At 52.6% G+C, this 16941-nt stretch overlaps 1 protein-coding gene across 4 annotated transcripts in view; it reads left to right on the top strand.

Moving 5' to 3' along the window:
• The window catches only part of DNAJC5 (DnaJ heat shock protein family (Hsp40) member C5), a 31918-nt gene extending 15233 nt beyond the window's left edge, over positions 1 to 16685 (top strand). For 2 of the 4 annotated variants that reach the window (XM_067012080.1, XM_059036585.2), the window contains exons 2-5: positions 10461 to 10578; positions 11298 to 11511; positions 12113 to 12284; positions 12687 to 16685. In XM_067012080.1, coding sequence (XP_066868181.1) covers positions 10472 to 10578; positions 11298 to 11511; positions 12113 to 12284; positions 12687 to 12790 — 597 coding nt within the window. In that variant the 5' untranslated portion in view covers positions 10461 to 10471 and the 3' untranslated portion in view covers positions 12791 to 16685. Of the gene's footprint in view, positions 1 to 3374; positions 3477 to 10460; positions 10579 to 11297; positions 11512 to 12112; positions 12285 to 12366; positions 12440 to 12686 lie in introns of those variants that run through there. The other 2 variants (XR_010836321.1, XM_067012078.1) reach the window with 2 other exon arrangements.
• The last annotated feature ends 256 nt before the right edge of the window (positions 16686 to 16941 follow it).

Below are 16941 nucleotides of genomic sequence, written 5' to 3'. Positions count from 1 at the left end.
AAGGGACTTCCCTGGTGGCTCAGTGGGTAAGACTTTGTGCTCCCAGTGCAGGGGGCCTGGGTTTGCTCCCTGGTCAGGGAACTAGACCCCACATGCATGCTGCAACTAAGAGTTTGAATGCCACAACTGAGAAGCTCACGTGCTGCAACTAAGGAGCCCGCCTGCCGCAACTAAAACCTGGCGCAACCAAGGAAGGAAGGAAGGGAGGGAGGGGGATTAAAAAAATTTAAAAAACAGAACCAAAATAAGCCTTCCTTTTAAGACATTTTCAAATCTGTTCTTCCAAAGTTGGCATATGATTTTTCTGAAGTTGGCATATGATTTTTTTCCTGCAGTAGTAGGTTGAATTCAACAGCAACTCTTAATAAACATTCAGCGCATGCTGGTGTTACACATGGAGATACAGGAGTCAGAATACACAGCGCTTTCCCCTGAAGATGATTACGTCTCCTACGGAGCGTAGACGCGCCCATGAGCGCGGGGATCTGGCCGGCTTTGTTTACTTTGTTCACTGCTGAAGGCCTGGCGTTGAGAGCAGAGTGTGGCACATGGCAGGCGCTTCAGAAACATTTGCTGAACAAATAAACAACACACAGGCAGGTGCTCAAGGCTCAGGACGGCCCCATAGAATGTGATGGGCTCTGCCGTGCATCCCTGGAGCAGGCACCAGGACCGGCCTTCTGGGACCAGGGCTGTCGCTTCAGGGTCGGAGGTCGAAGTAGGCGTTCCACGTAGGAGGGGGCAGGACATTGAGGGGACCCGGGGTGCTCAGGGTTGGCAGCACTGCCTCTGCCTAAGAGCGAGCTGTCAGGCCGTGAGGCCCAGTGGGCGCAGTGGCAGGAAGAGGCTGCTGTCAGCCACACACAGGCTCTGTGTCCAGAAGGACCTTGTAGGGCAGGCCCGGGAGCTGGGATTTGATGCTGCAGCCAGCGGGCAGTTGGGGAAGGACCTGAGTGGGGTGGCGACAGGAGTAGAGCCGTGCTTTACAGACTTGTCCTGGCGGCAGTGAGGACGGACAGACTGCGTATCCTCCAGAGGAGCCTCCCCCTAACCGGACCCCTGCCTCTCGGGGTTGGTGAGCTTTGACGGGTTTAAAGCCCATTTTTCCCTGCTCGTGTGTGGCTTGTTTGCCCCGCAATGTGGAGGAGCCCCAGTACTCTTCCTAGCAGCACCAGGACGCACTACAGATTTGCAGAATGTGCCCATTGTTTGTTTTTAAAGGTATGTGTTACTAAAAATGACACAGCCTAAAGGTCAGGACCTAACCCTCCTGGAGCCAAGGCTGGGAGCGTAGCTGGATGGCAGTTCCTGAGTTATAGCAGGTGTAGCTCAGGTAGATGTGGCTGCTCCCCAGGTGTTGACATGGGCCTCGGGGATGCCTTTGAAATTTCATCGAAACGGCTTTAGGAAAAACCAGAATGCTGAGGTGCTACCTCAAATAGCAGACGCTACATTTCCCGGCAGTTCAGTGGTTAGGACTGGGCGCACTCACTGCTGTGGCCCGGGCTCGACCCCGATCACGGAACTTCGATCCTGCCAGCCGCACAGCACAGCCAGAAAATACCCAACAGAGCAAGTAGCGGGTGCTGCACTCCTAGGCTCCTCAGGCAGAGACCAGTCACCGCCTCAGCACAGCTGGCCTGCTCCTGGGCCTGGAGGCTGGCGCCGGAGGACACCTGGTTTCCCCCGCGACACTCTAGTGGGGCCTCCTCACGGCGTTGAGCTTGGAGCCGTGTGCCTGTGGTGCCAGGTATTGGGGGGATGGGGGAAACCGAGGGAAGCAGAAGACAGGTCACAAGACAACGGGAGAAACCAACTCTGGGGAGGGGAGAGCACGGACCAGGTGCAAAGGGGATGGTCTTCAGTTTGTCACCTGTGGGACATTATTTTTAGGATGATCTTTTTTTCCCGCTTTGGAAAAATGTTTATTTCTCTTAAATCATTAAAGTATACCTGATCACTATAGAAAATTAAGAAGGATAAACAACAAGGTCCTACTGTGTAGCACAGGGAACTATATTTAATATCCTGTGATAAACCATAATGGAAAAGAATATGAAAAAGAATGTATGTATGTATAACTGAATCACATGTGAACCATACAGCAGGAATTAACACATTGTAAATAACTATACTTCAATGAAATAAATTTTTAAAAAATAAAATTAGAATAAACCTCAAAAAAAGAAAATTAAGAAAATAAAATATTAAGACAACTTTTGAAAAAAGTTGATTTTAATGATTAAAAAACCCCACAAAACTTGATTCTTTCTCTGTCCCCTTCACTGTCTTCCACAACCTTTCTGCTTGACAGGAGCCTCCTAAATGCATTTCCCAATATCACACATACTAAGAATGGAGTCAGATCTGTCCATTTGCAGTTCAGGTCTCTCTTAGTTACAAGACCGTGTCCCAACTGAGCATGAAACTTAAAAGTGCGTTATTTCCTGGCAGTGGGTAGTTTCTAACTAGAATGTTAACTTTTGAAACGTGTGTGAAAATGATGTAGAAATTTACATTTAATAATTTTTATGCTTGGACAGCATTTATTTCATTTTCTGACTCAAAATCATAAAATACCAGTTTGAATCATGGTCATAGCAGCTATTTTATTCTTAAAGGGCCAGACGGTAAGTATTTTCAGCTTCCTGGTGACACAGTCTCTGCTAAGAGCAGCCACAGAATGACAGACAAACAGATGTTTTTCTGTGTCTCCATGAAAGTTGTAAAAACAGGCAGCCTGCCGTCACAGACTAGAGAATTTTATGTTTCATTTGGTTCTCTTGTAGCATCTAATTAATGTTGAGAACAAATCACATTAATTACAACGGCTGCTGTTTTTACTGCAGGTAAACTTGACATACAGTGAAAGGCACAGGCCTTAACTGGATTTCAGTGAGTTTTGGTGTGTACACTTGTGAGATCACTGCTGCATTTAAGTTAAGAATATTCCTGTCTCCTAGGAGGTCCCCTGACCTCCCTGAAACAGTCGCTTTTCAGGTTTATATCACGACATTGTTTTTCCTGTTCTTAATCTTGTATAAATGGAGTCATTTTGTGTTTAGCTTGTTTGCATAACACATTGTGTTTGAGATTTATTGATTTCATTGCTGTGTCGGGATGTTATCCTTCTTTTATTGGTAAGTAGTGTTCTGTATAGAATAGACCAGAAATTGTCAGTCCTTCTGTTGATGGCCCTGCGTGGTGTTTACTTTTCTTAGAGCTCATGCTGCTTACTTCACATAAGGCATGCGTTCTCCCCACCCGCTGCTTCTCTGTGTGAAGGTGTCCTGTTTGTCTTACGTGCAGCACAAACCCACAAGCCAAGGTTGATCGTTCCTGCTTCCGGCAGTCCTGTGTATTTTTTAAAAAGAAAGAGGAAAAGATCGTCTTTTACCTGCGTGCTCACCACTTCCAGTGGCCTTCATTCCTTCTAAAGACGCTGGTTTCTATCTGGTGTTATCCCCTCGGTCCAGGTAACTCTCATTGGTGTTTCCTGATTTTTAGGTTTTTGTGATGGGTTCTCTTAGTCTCTGTCGGGAAATGTCTTCATTTCAGCCTTTGTTTCTGAGGGGTGTTTTTTCTGGAAATACAATTCTGGTTTGACAGGTATTTTATCTGAGCGCTTTCAAGCTGGTTACCACTGCCCTCTGGGTCCTGTGATTTCTAATGAGCAGAGTATGGTTCATGCGCTAGCTCCTCTGCAACACGTCTATTTTCTCTTGATCTCTGGTTTTCAGCAGTGTGACTGGTGGACCTGGGCGTGATTCTGTCCATATTCATTCTGTCTTCTGCAGCCAGGTGATCCTACAATGGGCCTCTGCTGCTCCCATCACAGTGTTCTTAGGGAGCTATGCTCACCCTGGTTTAGGGTGTCTTCCCACCCCGACACTCCCCAGCATCAGGGCTGATGTCTCTTGCCCAGCACCCGGCGTGTGTGTAAATGCTTTTGGACCCGTGATCCAGGGGAAGGTAAACGCCCTTTGAGACAGACACGTGTCCTGTGAACAGTCATCGTCGTTGGAGCCCCAGCAAAGCACACTGAGAGTGTCTTTATTGCTTGGGTGTAGGGTTGCACCGTCGCTGTGCTGGAATCCATACCCGCCAGCGGTGACAGGAGGGGGGCGTCTTCCTCGGGGACAGTTTGTATCTGATGCAGTCAGCGGGCTCTCCTCGGCTCCGTGGAGAAACTCACAAAGTAAGGGATCTCATTTCTCTGTTCTTTGGTATGAAGATATTATCAGGGTCATTGTTCCGTATTACATGGGAACCTAAGATTCCGGTTGGGAAAACCCTCGGAAGCCAGAGCTAGTGGTGCTTCAGCCATGATCTGAAGTAAGAAGAGTGGCTGGCGGGGGACGACATTGAGCTCTCTGGGTGGTTTACGTCAGAAATGCCGTCACCTCGTCCACAGCTCTTCCAGCAGCTTTTCGGGGTGCGTGCTGTTGCTCCTCTCTGGCCTCATTGCTTCACGTTGCAACAAATTTCTTTGGATTTTGCCATCTTGATTAGAAATGCATATTCACAACATTTCTTGCCCATGTCTTCATTTTGTATTTGTGCAAAGTTAACTTTGAGGACCGAAAAAGAGTCACAGTAACTAAGCCGACACTTGCCCACAGCACACAAATGTAAGTGCCTGTTCACCACACCCAGCTTCCCTGGAACAATTCACGAGAGAGCCATTACTTGACCCCTGGGGCAAGGGTTGTGCCCGCTACTGTAGTTAAGCCAAAGGCAGAGCTGAGCACTCGGGACACGGAGACTGTCTGTATGGCCCACAAGACTGAAATATTACTGTCTTGCCCTTTACGAAAAAGCTTGCACACCTGCTTCTAGAGTAATAATACTCTGACGAATAGCACCAAAGTAAGTCTTGGTGTTAAAGTCTGTGCTGACTTTTACTGTCCCCAGCTTGCTGTTTTCTGGTGTTTGACTTCTTGGCTTAGACATAATTAAATTAGGCTCGAGCTGTCCAGACCGTCCATCTCTGTGCTGTCAGTGATTTCACTAAAATATAAGGAAGTTTATTTAGTCTCTCACTCTTACTGTTTGTGATGTCAAAAGACTCTAATGATTGACAGTTGGGTTGGAGGGAGTCCACGTGAGGATTGGCTGGTTTGCTGGTTCTTAGGAGAATTTGGAGTTGACTAGACCCTGGTTGGCTGGCTCCTCCGTTAAGGTCCCTTTGATTGGCTAGCAGCCAGAACAGATCCCCAGATGGACAGCTTGCTCTTGAACTCTGACGAGACGGGATTCTGTGGGGACTGTTGGAGACTTGCTGGCTGTGGGAGGGAAGTTAGTGCGCGGGAGTGTGGGCCACAGTCCTGGGCTAAAGGACCTTGTTGGCCAGGACGGCTGGATTCTCAGTACCCCTGACAGTCCCACCTGCTGAAGTCGTGTGTCCTGGAAGTGACTTGTGACAGAGCCTCTAGGGGGGCAGACATGCATCTGGAAGCACAAGGAGAACGACAACTTTGTAGTTCTTATAAAAAAGATACATACATAGATTTATAAAAAGTTCATGCAGTGCAGAAAAGGCTACAGAAGAACATGATTTTAAAAATCAAATGATAGTATGGGAATAGGTAAAGATATGATAGACAACAAAGAATAAGTCTTTTAACCTCTGCTTCCTGGTTCTTCCCAGAAACAACCAGATTACCGGATACTTACCTTCCGAAGATATTCACGTCGTCTTTTATTTTATTGTTATTACTTTAAAAAATTTATTATTTATTTATTTATATTTTTTGCCTGCATTGGGTCTTTGTTGCTGCGTGCAGGCTTTCTCTAGTTGTAGCGAGCAGGGCTTCTCTTGTGGAGCACGGGCTCTAGGCGCATGGGCTTCAGTAGTTGTGGCGTGTAGGCTCAGTAGTCGTGGCACATGGGCTTAGTTGCTCCGCGGCACATGGGATCTTCCCAGACCAGGGCTCGAACCCGTGTTCCCTGCACTGTCAGGCGGATTCTTAACCACTGCGCCACCAGGGAAGCCCCCACATCGTCTTTTAAATAGAAGCATTTGTTCCAGTTTCCCTCGAATTTGGCAAACAAAAGATCACGGTGATACTAATAAAACTGCTGCTCGCTCACCACAGCAGACCTGCCCCCTTAACCAGGGGCACCCGTGTGCCTGGGGCCGTGGGGCTGCACGCGCTTGGCCCGCCTGTGCCCTGACCCGCCGTCGGGGCAGGAGGTTTGCGGTGGGTTTGTTGCTGGGGCTCCTGCCGCTCCTCAGTCGGGATCTTGCATTTCTGTGGGTTTGTCGCCTGCCTGCAGACCTGTTGCCCCGGCTTCCATTTTTGATGACTTCCCTCCGGTTCACATCTTCACTGGCTGGATTTTATCACCAAGTCGTGTTTTCTGGAAACTCTTCGTTCCATATGTTCTTGAATCCACATGAGCATTAACCTGTTCCTCTGTGTGGGGAGACCTTGCCTGATGGTGTCAGCGTCCAGGCAGAATGCCCTGCGTTGCTCCACCACGTCCTGGCACTGAGTGTCACCGGGTCGCGACACACCTGGTGGGGGAGGGAAAGCTGCCGGGCACTAAGGGCTGGGAATGCGGAACCTGATTTTTAATCCCTGGGATTGAGGAGATATGTTTATTACTAAACAAGTATTGGCCTTTAAAGTTTGGTCATAGTTGCTGGCAGTTCACTGAAACTAAGAAAATTAATTCTGGGACTTCCCTGCTGGCGCAGTGGTTAAGAATCCGCCTGCCAGTGCAGGGGACACGGGTTCAAGCCCTGCTCCGGGAAGATCCCACATGCCACGGAGCAACTAAGCCCGTGCGCCACAACTACTGAGCCTGTGCTCTAGAGCCCGCAAGCCACAACTATTGAGCCTGTGCTCTAGAGCCTGTGCTCTGCGACAAGAGAAGCCACCTCAATGAGAAGCCTGCGCACCGCAACAAAGAGCAGCCCCCTCTCGTCACAACTAGAGAAAGCCCACGCACAGCAGTGAAGACCCAACGCAGCCAAAAATAAATAAATAAATAAAAATTTAAAAATATAACAAAATATACAAAGCATTCTTAAAACTCAGCAGTAGAAAACAACAACAAAAAAACGGAAAAGGGGCTTCCCTGGTGGCGCAGTGGTTGAGAGTCTGCCTGCCGATGCAGGGGACGCGGGTTCGTGCCCCGGTCCAGGAAGATCCCACATGCCGCGGAGCGGCTGGGCCCGTGAGCCATGGCCGCTGAGCCTGCGCGTCCGGAGCCTGTGCTCCACAACCGGAGAAGCCACAACAGTGAGAGGCCCGCGTACCGCAAAAAAAAAAAAAAGAAAAAAAAAAAGAAAAGAAAATTAATTCTAAGGTTTTGAAAGTCAGTGATCTGTCTGTACCTGTGAACAAGCAGGTGATGAACCACAGTGACTAGCTTACCCAGTAACTAAGCCAGGTGTGTGCTGATTTTTCTGAGGGTGGTTCTGTCCTAGACTAGGAAATGTTGCCCCTTGTTGCAAGAACGTCTGTGATCTCTGGTGTAAGCGGTGCTGGAGAATCATGACTTAAATGCTGAAGTTCCACAAGGAATTCTTTTTAGTCAAATTAAGTAGCTGACTGCCTCTAGATGTCTCAGATAATCATATAGTTACTTCTATAAGCAGATACAAAAGTATTTATTGATATTTTCCTGTGGATGGGCTCTAAAAGCGCTATTTAGTAGGTACTGAGTAACTGAGAATACAAAATAATTTGTCAGAGTTATATTTTCCATAACAGTACCTAAGGACCAAAAAAATTACTTAGCCAAGTGGTAATTAAGCTTGACGAAGTCACGGTACTTCTGTTGTGGAGTAAATGGACAGAATTCCCAGTAATGGAGACTTGACGAGAATACGTTCCGTCATCAGCATCACTGAGGGTCCCTGGGTTCTGTGCAGCCCTGCCATGGGGTTGGGGGTAGGGGGGTCCTTGTGTCCATCCAGGTGAGGAGGGAGGCTCCAAGCACGGCAGCGACTCGGCCACGCCAAGCAGCTGGAAGCTGTCAGAACTGGGCTGTAGAGTCCTCACACCCCGATTCCAAAGCCCACCATCTCTGGGAGTGAAGTGAGGCATGTTTAATTTCCTGCCCTCAGCTGTACACCACCATCCCTTATGCTTCACGCCAGGGTGGCTGACCTGGTGTCCCTCAGCCAAGAGGCCACGCCCTTCGGTTTGGGTTCAGCTCCTGACTTCACCTCTCTGTGTATCTGTCTCTCGGTGTGTGACGTAACCGTTGGAGTGCCTGCGTCGTGAGGCTACAGGGGGCCGGGGGAGCCCAGCCCCTGCGGAACCCAGTCTGGAGGGAGTTCATGTGTGTGTCCTGATCAGAAGTGACCATGCCACCTGCAGGAGGGGGCACTCCTGGGCCAGTCCCCTGCGGGCCGGGACACCACCACTCCTCTTATCACATCTTTTCCTGTTTCTTGATTTCCTTCCACATTTTGTTGAAATACTCCTCAGATCATTGTCTCATTGAAGATGCGCAGGCAGTACTTTTCCCAGACTCTGCGTTTATACGTTCTTCTGACTTTACACTTTGTTGATAGTGGAATCCTAAGGTGAAACTCCTTTCTCCTTAGAATTCGAAACGTGTTTTGTTTGGGGACGTTCTTAGCGCCCAGGATGTTGAAGTATGGCCCTGGTGCTCTACCTGACGGGGCCTCAGTTTGCACGCTTGTGTTTTCTTTCGGCTCTAGTTTTGTTTTCAATTGACTGTTTTTTCTCAGTTGTCTGTATTCTTTGCCTTTCAGATTCCTGCCTGACAGGTTTTCTCATTTTCTGTTTTCTCTGGGCTGGTTCTGTTCAGACGCTTCCTGAATTGTGCCTTCTCTGTGCTCTGGCCTTCAGCCGTTTCAGGCGTATCGTTGTACCCGTCTGCCTCGTTGACAACTTCAGTGCTCAGACAGGGATTTCCAGAGACTGTCTTCTCCTTGTGTGCTCCTTTTTCTCCACAGCTTATTGTAATCTCAGTCTCTGAGGGTAGCAGAACAATTGTTTAAGGCAGTTTTAGGTTTACACAGAAATTGAGGAGAATGTACAGAGAGTTCCCTTGGACCGCCTGGGCGCCCCAATCCTACAGTTTATTAGCATTGGTGTGGCACATGGTTTTGAGTGATGCTCCAGCACTGATACAGAGTAACTCAAGTCTGTAGTTTACATCAGGGCTCACTCTCGGTGTTGCACATTCTGTGGGGTTTTTCAAAGGTATAGTGACATGTATCTGCAATTGTAGTACCAGAAGAGTTTCACTGCCCTGAAAATCCCCTGTGCTCTCTCTGCCTGTTCCTCCCTCCCTCTCCCAACCCCTGGCAAACACTGATCTTTTTACTGTCTCCATAGTTTTGTCTTTTCCAGAAGGTCAGAGTTGGAATCATATAGTCTGTAGCTTTTTCAGGTTGGCTTCTTTCACTTAAATGCATTTAAGGTTCCTCCATGTCTTTTCATGGAAAACACAAGTTTGCTGAATAATGTTCCACTGTCGGGATGGACCACAGTTTATTTATCCATCACCTGCTGAAGGGCATCCTGGTTGCTTCTGAGTTTTGGCAACTATGAATATATGAACTTATTTTTAAGTAGTAGCCTATGATCACATACAGATTATTAGATCAGTAATGAGTTTAGAAATTCTGTCCGTCCTCTTTTCTTTGAACTGCATGTTATTTAGAAGTGTATCATTTTAGTATTTAAAACACTTGAGGTCTTCATAGATATTTTCCTTTTGTGTCTCTAATCCGTTAGGGTTGGGGACATACTGTGTATGATTTCAGTCCACTTACATTTGTTAAAACTTGTTTTAAGGCCCATCATGTGGTATGTCTTGGTGATTTTTTAGAAGTGTAAGTTCTGTGGATGTGGGTGTCATGGAGGTGACTGGGTCACGGTGGTTGATGGTGTTCTTTAGATCGTCGGTATTTTTCCTGATTGTGTGTGTGTCCTGTCGGTGTCTGAGAGAGGGGTGTTAAGATTTTTGTGACTCAAGTTGTCTGCTTCTCCCCTTATTGCAGTCAGCACTTGCTTCATGTATTTTGAGACTCTGTTTTTAAAGTGTCTCTCGCAGACAGTGTCTAGTTGGGTCTTGCATTTTTTATGCATTTTGACAATCTCTTCCTCTTAATGGAGTTTTTAGTCCATAGAGATTCATTTTCATTTTCCCTTCAGCTTTCTAGCTTTGCCTCGTTACGTCTTTATTTAGAGGTTGCCCAAGGGATTACAGTAAACACACTTAAAGTTTTTACAGTCTACTTAGGGTGACAGTAGTGTAGCACAGTTAGAAACTGCCCCTTAACCACCATGTGGGACCACACCTCCTTCCTGCTATAGTTGAGTGTGTCATATTGGTGGACGTTGTGACCCCTACAAAGTGCTGTGATTTTTTTTGCTTAAAATAGTCAAATGGAATCAAGTCCATGAGCTCTGCGCTTGGAATTTTTATCTGTGCTTTTTGATGTTTTCTCTGCGTTCTCCTTGTAGACTAGCCTGCCATGGCGGACCAGAGACAGCGCTCACTGTCTACCTCTGGGGAGTCCCTGTACCACGTTCTGGGCCTGGACAAGAATGCGACTTCAGATGACATTAAGAAGTCCTACCGGTAAGCGGCCTGGGCCTGGGCGGGCGGCTCCCGCCCCTCCTGTCTTTTATCTGCATGTGTTTCCCCGGCCTACGCACTGTTTCACTGGTAGCCGTTCCATTGCATCTTTGTGTGTGTAGTGTGTCCCCTTATAGCTTACAGTTATTACCTTGATGTTTGCTTGGCAACAAAAAAATAGTTTGTGGGTCATGTGTACTCCCCACCCTGGAACAGACGGCTCGGGGGGCAGTTTTGGATGTGCTGAGCTGTGATGGCAGGGCCTCCACACCCCGGGGTGGCCTTCCCGTGTGGCTGGGCTTGCCCCTCCTGCACGGTGTCACTGAGCGGCCGTCAGAGACCCACACTGTCGTCGGTGCAGACAGTCGACACAGCCCTCTGTGTTTTCAGCTTATCTCCTTATCAGTACAATAAAACGCCTTTGCTGCAGCTCCTTGCCTTCCCTCCACTTGGCAAAGGTACAGTCAGGACGCTAGAGGGCAGCAGCGGGGCTGGAAGTTCTTGCCCGCAGCTCAGCTCTCACCGTGCACTTGCTGCTCTGTGGATGGTTCAGGACGGGAGGTTTGCCCTGAGACAGTTGCCGAGATTTCTGCTGAGCCTGGCGTTCTCTGGTTCTGTGGCCGGTTGGAAAGGGAGGCGGTGACAGGCGGACGTTCCTCCGCCGGCCTCCGTCAGGTGGATGAGCGTGAGGCGTGAGACCAACGGATGGTTTTGGCTTGCAGGAAGCTGGCCTTGAAATATCACCCTGACAAGAACCCAGATAACCCAGAGGCCGCAGACAAGTTTAAGGAGATCAACAACGCCCACGCCATCCTGACAGACTCCACGAAAAGAAACATCTACGACAAGTACGGCTCGCTGGGGCTCTACGTGGCCGAGCAGTTTGGGGAGGAGAACGTGAACACCTACTTCGTGCTCTCCAGCTGGTGGGCCAAGGTGAGGGCGCAGCTCCCACACTCGCATCCCGCCAGGTGGACCTGGGCGCATGGCGGGCTCCTCATCCCCACAGATACGGGCGAAGGCCCGGTCCCGGCGGATTGTAGCTGGCCTGTGGCCTGCCTGCGTCCAGCCCGAGCGCACAGAACGAGAAATAGGAAACGAACTGTTTCATCACTTTGTGGATAGATTTATTTTTGTGATTAGGGAAGACTTGTTAGAAATATCTAGCTTGAGAAACGTCTGAAAAAAATATTATTGTTTTATATTGTAACATTACTTGGTTTCCTGATTCTATCCAAAGCATCTGTCGTGTAAGGCCCGAGGGTGCGGCTCACTGCAGGGCGCTGAGCGGTCAGAAGCCGGTCTGGCAGCAGCCAGTCAGTCCTCCTTCCCTCTCAGAAGTTACCCTTCTTTACGCAGCTGGTCTCCTCCTTCCTGCCCTCCTGTCTTCCCGTGTTCAGTGCTTGCTTTATTCTCCTTGATCTGGAAAAGAGTCCGCTGCTGGTGTGAGGACCTCTCTGCGACCCTAGGTGGGGGGGCAGGGGGAGAGCTGCGTCCCGGCCTCGCCGCACAGCCACGCCCCCCCTGCCTCCCCCAGGCCCTGTTCGTGTTCTGCGGGCTCCTCACCTGCTGCTACTGCTGCTGCTGCCTCTGCTGCTGCTTCAACTGCTGCTGCGGGAAGTGCAAGCCCAAGGCGCCGGAGGGCGAGGAGACCGAGTTCTACGTGTCCCCTGAGGACCTGGAAGCGCAGCTGCAGTCCGACGAGAGGGGTGAGTGTGCCCGCCGCCCGGGCGTGCGCGCGGGGCGGGGCCGGAGCGGGCCCTGAACGTGTCGCCCTGTCTCGTCAAACAGGAGGGCACTGACACTGTGCGGGAGTGTTTGTGGTGGCGGCGGGACGGTTGAGGTGTGAACGTGGACGCCGGAGGTAAAGCAGGCGCGGAGGGCTGTCCCCGCCACGGACTGTGGTGGCTGAGTAGGCGGGGAGGGCCGAGGCCGTTGAGGAAGGTCGCATGGCGCGGAGGTCCTGGCAGCCTCGCCCCGCCCTCGGCGCTTGTCTTAAGACCTCCGACCCCGGTCCAGCCACCAGGTGGCCGAGCGTGTCGCCCAGAGACGGTGTCGGGGGCCGAGAGGCCCACCGGCCCGACCTGAGGCCACGCGTCGCTTGCTTGCAGAGGCCGCCGACACGCCGATCGTCGTCCAGCCGGCATCCGCCACGGAGACCACCCAGCTCACAGCCGACTCCCACCCCAGCTATCACACTGATGGGTTCAACTAAATTCAGGAGAAGCTGTGATTCGAGGGTCAGTCAGCACCCAGCCACTCGACCTTAGAATCATGGACTGTAGTCCCAGAGGTGGGGCGGGAGCCGCCCTGGCGCCGGGAGGGCAGCGCCAGCCCGCCTCTGTGCCCGCCCACCCGCCGATCCCTGACACGACGTGCGTAGCATGCAGTGTTTAAAGCAGTTTAGCTACGGTCTTCTTCTTCTGTTGTTTCCTTTTTTAATAGCATGTGCGGGGTTACGTTCCGTGTCTGTCTGTGTCGTGAGCGTGTCGTGGCCAGGCCACGCTCCCCGGACGTGGGGCCGCCTCGGGGCTCTCGGGCAGGTCCACGCAGCGGTTGGACGGCCCGTGTGGTCCCTCGCGGTCAGGCGGGCCCGGGCGGGATGGGCGCTCCGTTCCCGGTGCCCATGGGGGCCTGAGGCAGGTGCTGCCTGGCTGGAGCCGTGGGGTCTGCTACCTGGCCCCTGCCTGCCAACCGTGTGGCCACAGGCAGGGCCTCTGGACTAAGCCTGCCAGGAAGGAGCTGGACCCACTCGCCCAGCGCCGGGGCATTTCTGTGGCATTCGTACCGAGGACAGTCTGTGCGGGACCCGTTCACCTCGTCTCCTTAGCCTGTGGCAGTTGTTTCCCGTGTCTGACCCGAGGCCCCCGTGCTTCGAGTGTGCTCCCTCCCGGGGTGGGGACATTCCCACGCGTCCCCAGGCCGCAGCCTCCACTCTCCCCTTCCCTGCATCGTCCTCCACATTCCTTCAGGCCCGCCTGGCCTCTTGGTAATGCTTTTTGAACCTCTGAGAACCTCACATGGCAGCAGTGGCCCAATTATGGTGGTCAGCGGGGCTGAGAGTGCCGGCTGCCGGTGGCTAGTGGGCTGCACAGCCCTGCCCTCTGTGCTTCCCAGAGCTCTCACCCACCCGCTTTCCTCTGGCTGCTCCCTTCGGCCGTCGTCGATGGTGTGGGCAGAGCTAGAGACGTCGGGCTCACGGAGAAAGGACCAGCTGGACCAAAGGCACACTCTGGGCAGAGGGTTGGGTCCCCAAGTGGCCCTGGTGCCCTTGGGCTCGTTAGCCCGCAGCCAGACCACGGAAGCCCTGCTCACCTCTGTCCGTGCACCGTCTGTGGGCTGTTGGAAGCCAGTCTGTCTTGTCCGCGTCCGGGCCTGTGGGTGGCCCCTGCTCTGAGGACTTGGAGACGTGGCTGTGCTGCTCCCGTGCCAGACCAGCACCTGCCCCGGGACCTGTGTGGCCCTCGTGGGTCGGGTTTCCCATCATGCACCTCACGACTGCTGGGCTCCTCCGGGATGTCCAGTAGGGAAGGCCGTGGGGCAGGGGGCTGCAAGCAAGGAAGCCGGACGCACCAGGATACCTTCCCGAGCCACTGATTCCCCCACCCCCCACCCCGCCCAGGCCCCAGCTTGCCCGTTGCCTTCACAGTGCTGTGTGCGGTGAGCAGCCAGCTCTGCAGGCACCAGGTCCGCGGGCGCTTGTGGGTTCCGTTTTGTCTGGGGTTTTGCCCTTGAAAACAATCACGAAGATGTTCAGCAAGAGGGGAGATCTGCACTGATGTTAAATGAGAAACCATCTGCTGAAATCCGACCTCTCAAAAGGACAAGAAATCCATTGTTTGACCTACCCTGGAACAGGGCGGAGGCCAGACACTAGGACAGTCTTAGGTGCCAATTCCAGGCCAGCAAGAATTCAGCCTGAGAGCGGGCCCTAGTCGGCCTTCCTGATGTTTCTGGAAATAACTTAGGAAATGAGTTCTTTTTCCCCGGAGTGGCCAAGCACGAAGTCCAGAGGTTGGACTTCAGGTAGGCAGCCGCCCCTTCCACAGCGACTGTGTCATCGCTTCGCGGGCAGAAGACTCCGAGGCCCATCACACAGGTCAGGGCGAGTCCCTGCCGGGTGTCTTTTGGTTCCCGAACCTCACTGATCATCCGCTAGAAAAGTGATGCTCCCCTGGAGGCCAGAGGGGCAGGTTCGGAAGTTCGTTGAACCCGGTCTCCTGTAGAATTTGTAAAAACTAAATAAATCGTGATGGTGATGACTCGCCGGAGGGCTGGGGACCCTAGGGGCCAGGCGCGGGGTCTGGACCACGCCCCCCTCACCGACCCTGACCCTGACCCTGAAGCACGTCCACTTCGTTGAGTTGGAGGCAGAAGCCCTTTCAAAGTCTTCCCTGTCTGTGCTTTCAGGCCCTCCCCCTGACTGCAGACCTAGGTCCCTGGTTGCATTTCCCTTTTCCTTGTGTGGCCGGCCCGTCTGCTTCCCTGGTGAGCAGGGTGTTGTGTCTGGAGGGCCCCCTGTTCATGTGCTTGGGGGGGACAGCCCTCTGCCTGCTGTGGTGGGAACAGGAGCACCTCGGCCCTCGCTCCAGGGCCGCCGAGGCCAGTGCTGGGTGCCCTGAGGCTCTGGCAGCACTGCCCGCCTGTGGCCTGCAGCAGGGAGCGTGGGAGAGGCTGCAGGGTGCAGGCGGGAGCTGCCGGCACGTAGATTTCTGTTTTCGCTTGGTGATGTGGTCTCTTGTCTTTTCTGGGCGTTTTTCTGTTTTCAAACTGCTGTAGACGTTACCACTCGTGCGTGAGCTTTCCTACTTCTCTGATGAGTCGAGCAGCCAGCACCGCTGGGGCCCCTTTAGGCGTGCTGTGCCCACAGGGCTCCTGCTCAGCGAGGGGCCCTGCCGGGACCGTCTGGCGTATTCTAACCTCGGGCGGTCTGTTCCAGGGGAGCTTGTGCAGTGCCCACCGGGGAGACGGGCAGCGTCCGTGGCACCTGGTGTGAGACCACCTGTGAGGGGGCGGGCACTGGATCGTGGACTCTCCCTGGAGGAGCCAGGCTCTGCGGGGGCAGAGCCCAGGGGCCCCGTCCGTCCTTCCCTGGCTCTCAGCACATCCCGCCAGGGGGACAGCGCGGGGCGGCGGGGTGGTGGTGGTGAGGGGCGTGAAAAAGTGACTGGTCTCATTCCTCTCCCAGCGTTCTGAGCTGTGAGCCCATGTGACACAGGACTCACCTGTTTCGCTATTTTGGTTGTGACTCCTTCTCCTGTGGAATTGGCAAAAGCTACATTTTTACTGTCCTTTCAAGCACGGTTGGCGTCGTCTCTGCTGTAGGTGTGGGCAGTGTGTGTACATATGTGTATATGTATATATCACCCAGCGGCGTGAGTGCCGCCGTCCGGGGCAAAGCGACAGTACAATAAAAGCGGGCTCCAAAACAGCCTCTGGTTTCTTGATGAGTCGGGGCAGGAGCAGGGGGTCTGGGCGAGCTCCTCTGCCAGGGGCACAGAAGGAAACACCGGCCCTGTTGTGTCCCTGGAATCAGTGTGGACGGCGGGCCAGGCGCCCGAGCGCTGCCGGTGTCGGCTCCTCCAGGGTAGGGTGCAGGGCTACCAAGGTCACACCCATACCTGGGGGCTCACCTGACCCAGAGGTGAGCGGCTGGAAACCCCTCCCTCCCCTGAAACATTAAAACCAATTTTCTAAGCATCAGATACAATCAGTGACAAAGCCACATTCAAAGGGGGTCTCTGTTCTGACCCCAGATCCACCCTGGAGGGTCCCCGGGGGAGGAAGCGGCTGGGCCTGGGGTCCTGTGGGCAGCAGCTTTTGGTGATTTTGTCTCCCTGGAAATAAGGGTGTTTCAGGGTGGGGGCGAGGGGAGCAGTTTACACTGAAACGTGTGTGCGTCGTGGTTAGACGCTAACGCAGGCGCGTGGACTGCGATCGTCCGTGTGCTGCTGTGTCCTGCTGCTGGGACCGACCTCTGCCCTGAGCCCACGCACACACCTGGGGCTGGGCTGGAGGGTCACGGTGGTTTCCCATGGTGATGGTCTCTTATGTCTGAATGTTGACCCTATAATAAAGATAACTTGTAAAAAATAAATGTTTTCACTGCAGACCGGGTGTATGTTTTATTTAATGATCCCTACGTAATGCTGGTTCGGGGCAGTCTTGCACTCTGGGGGCAGCTGACCTCGGCGGCCCTCCTGAGTCCTCGGGGCTGGGACCTCACTAGCTTCTGCCTGGTCCGAGTGTGGAAAGACTCCCCTCCGTTTTCTAAGCACCACGACTGGGGTGAAGGAAGGAACGTGTGAGCTGGGAGAGCCACACGCCAAGGGCAGCTTGGACTGTGGGTCCTGGAGCCCTCCTGGG

The sequence above is a fragment of the Kogia breviceps genome, chromosome 14 (genome assembly GCF_026419965.1).
Source record: "Kogia breviceps isolate mKogBre1 chromosome 14, mKogBre1 haplotype 1, whole genome shotgun sequence".
Lineage (NCBI taxonomy): Eukaryota > Metazoa > Chordata > Mammalia > Artiodactyla > Physeteridae > Kogia > Kogia breviceps.
The sequence above is the reverse complement of the archived record's forward strand: the minus strand, read 5'-3'. Positions and strand labels throughout refer to the sequence as shown.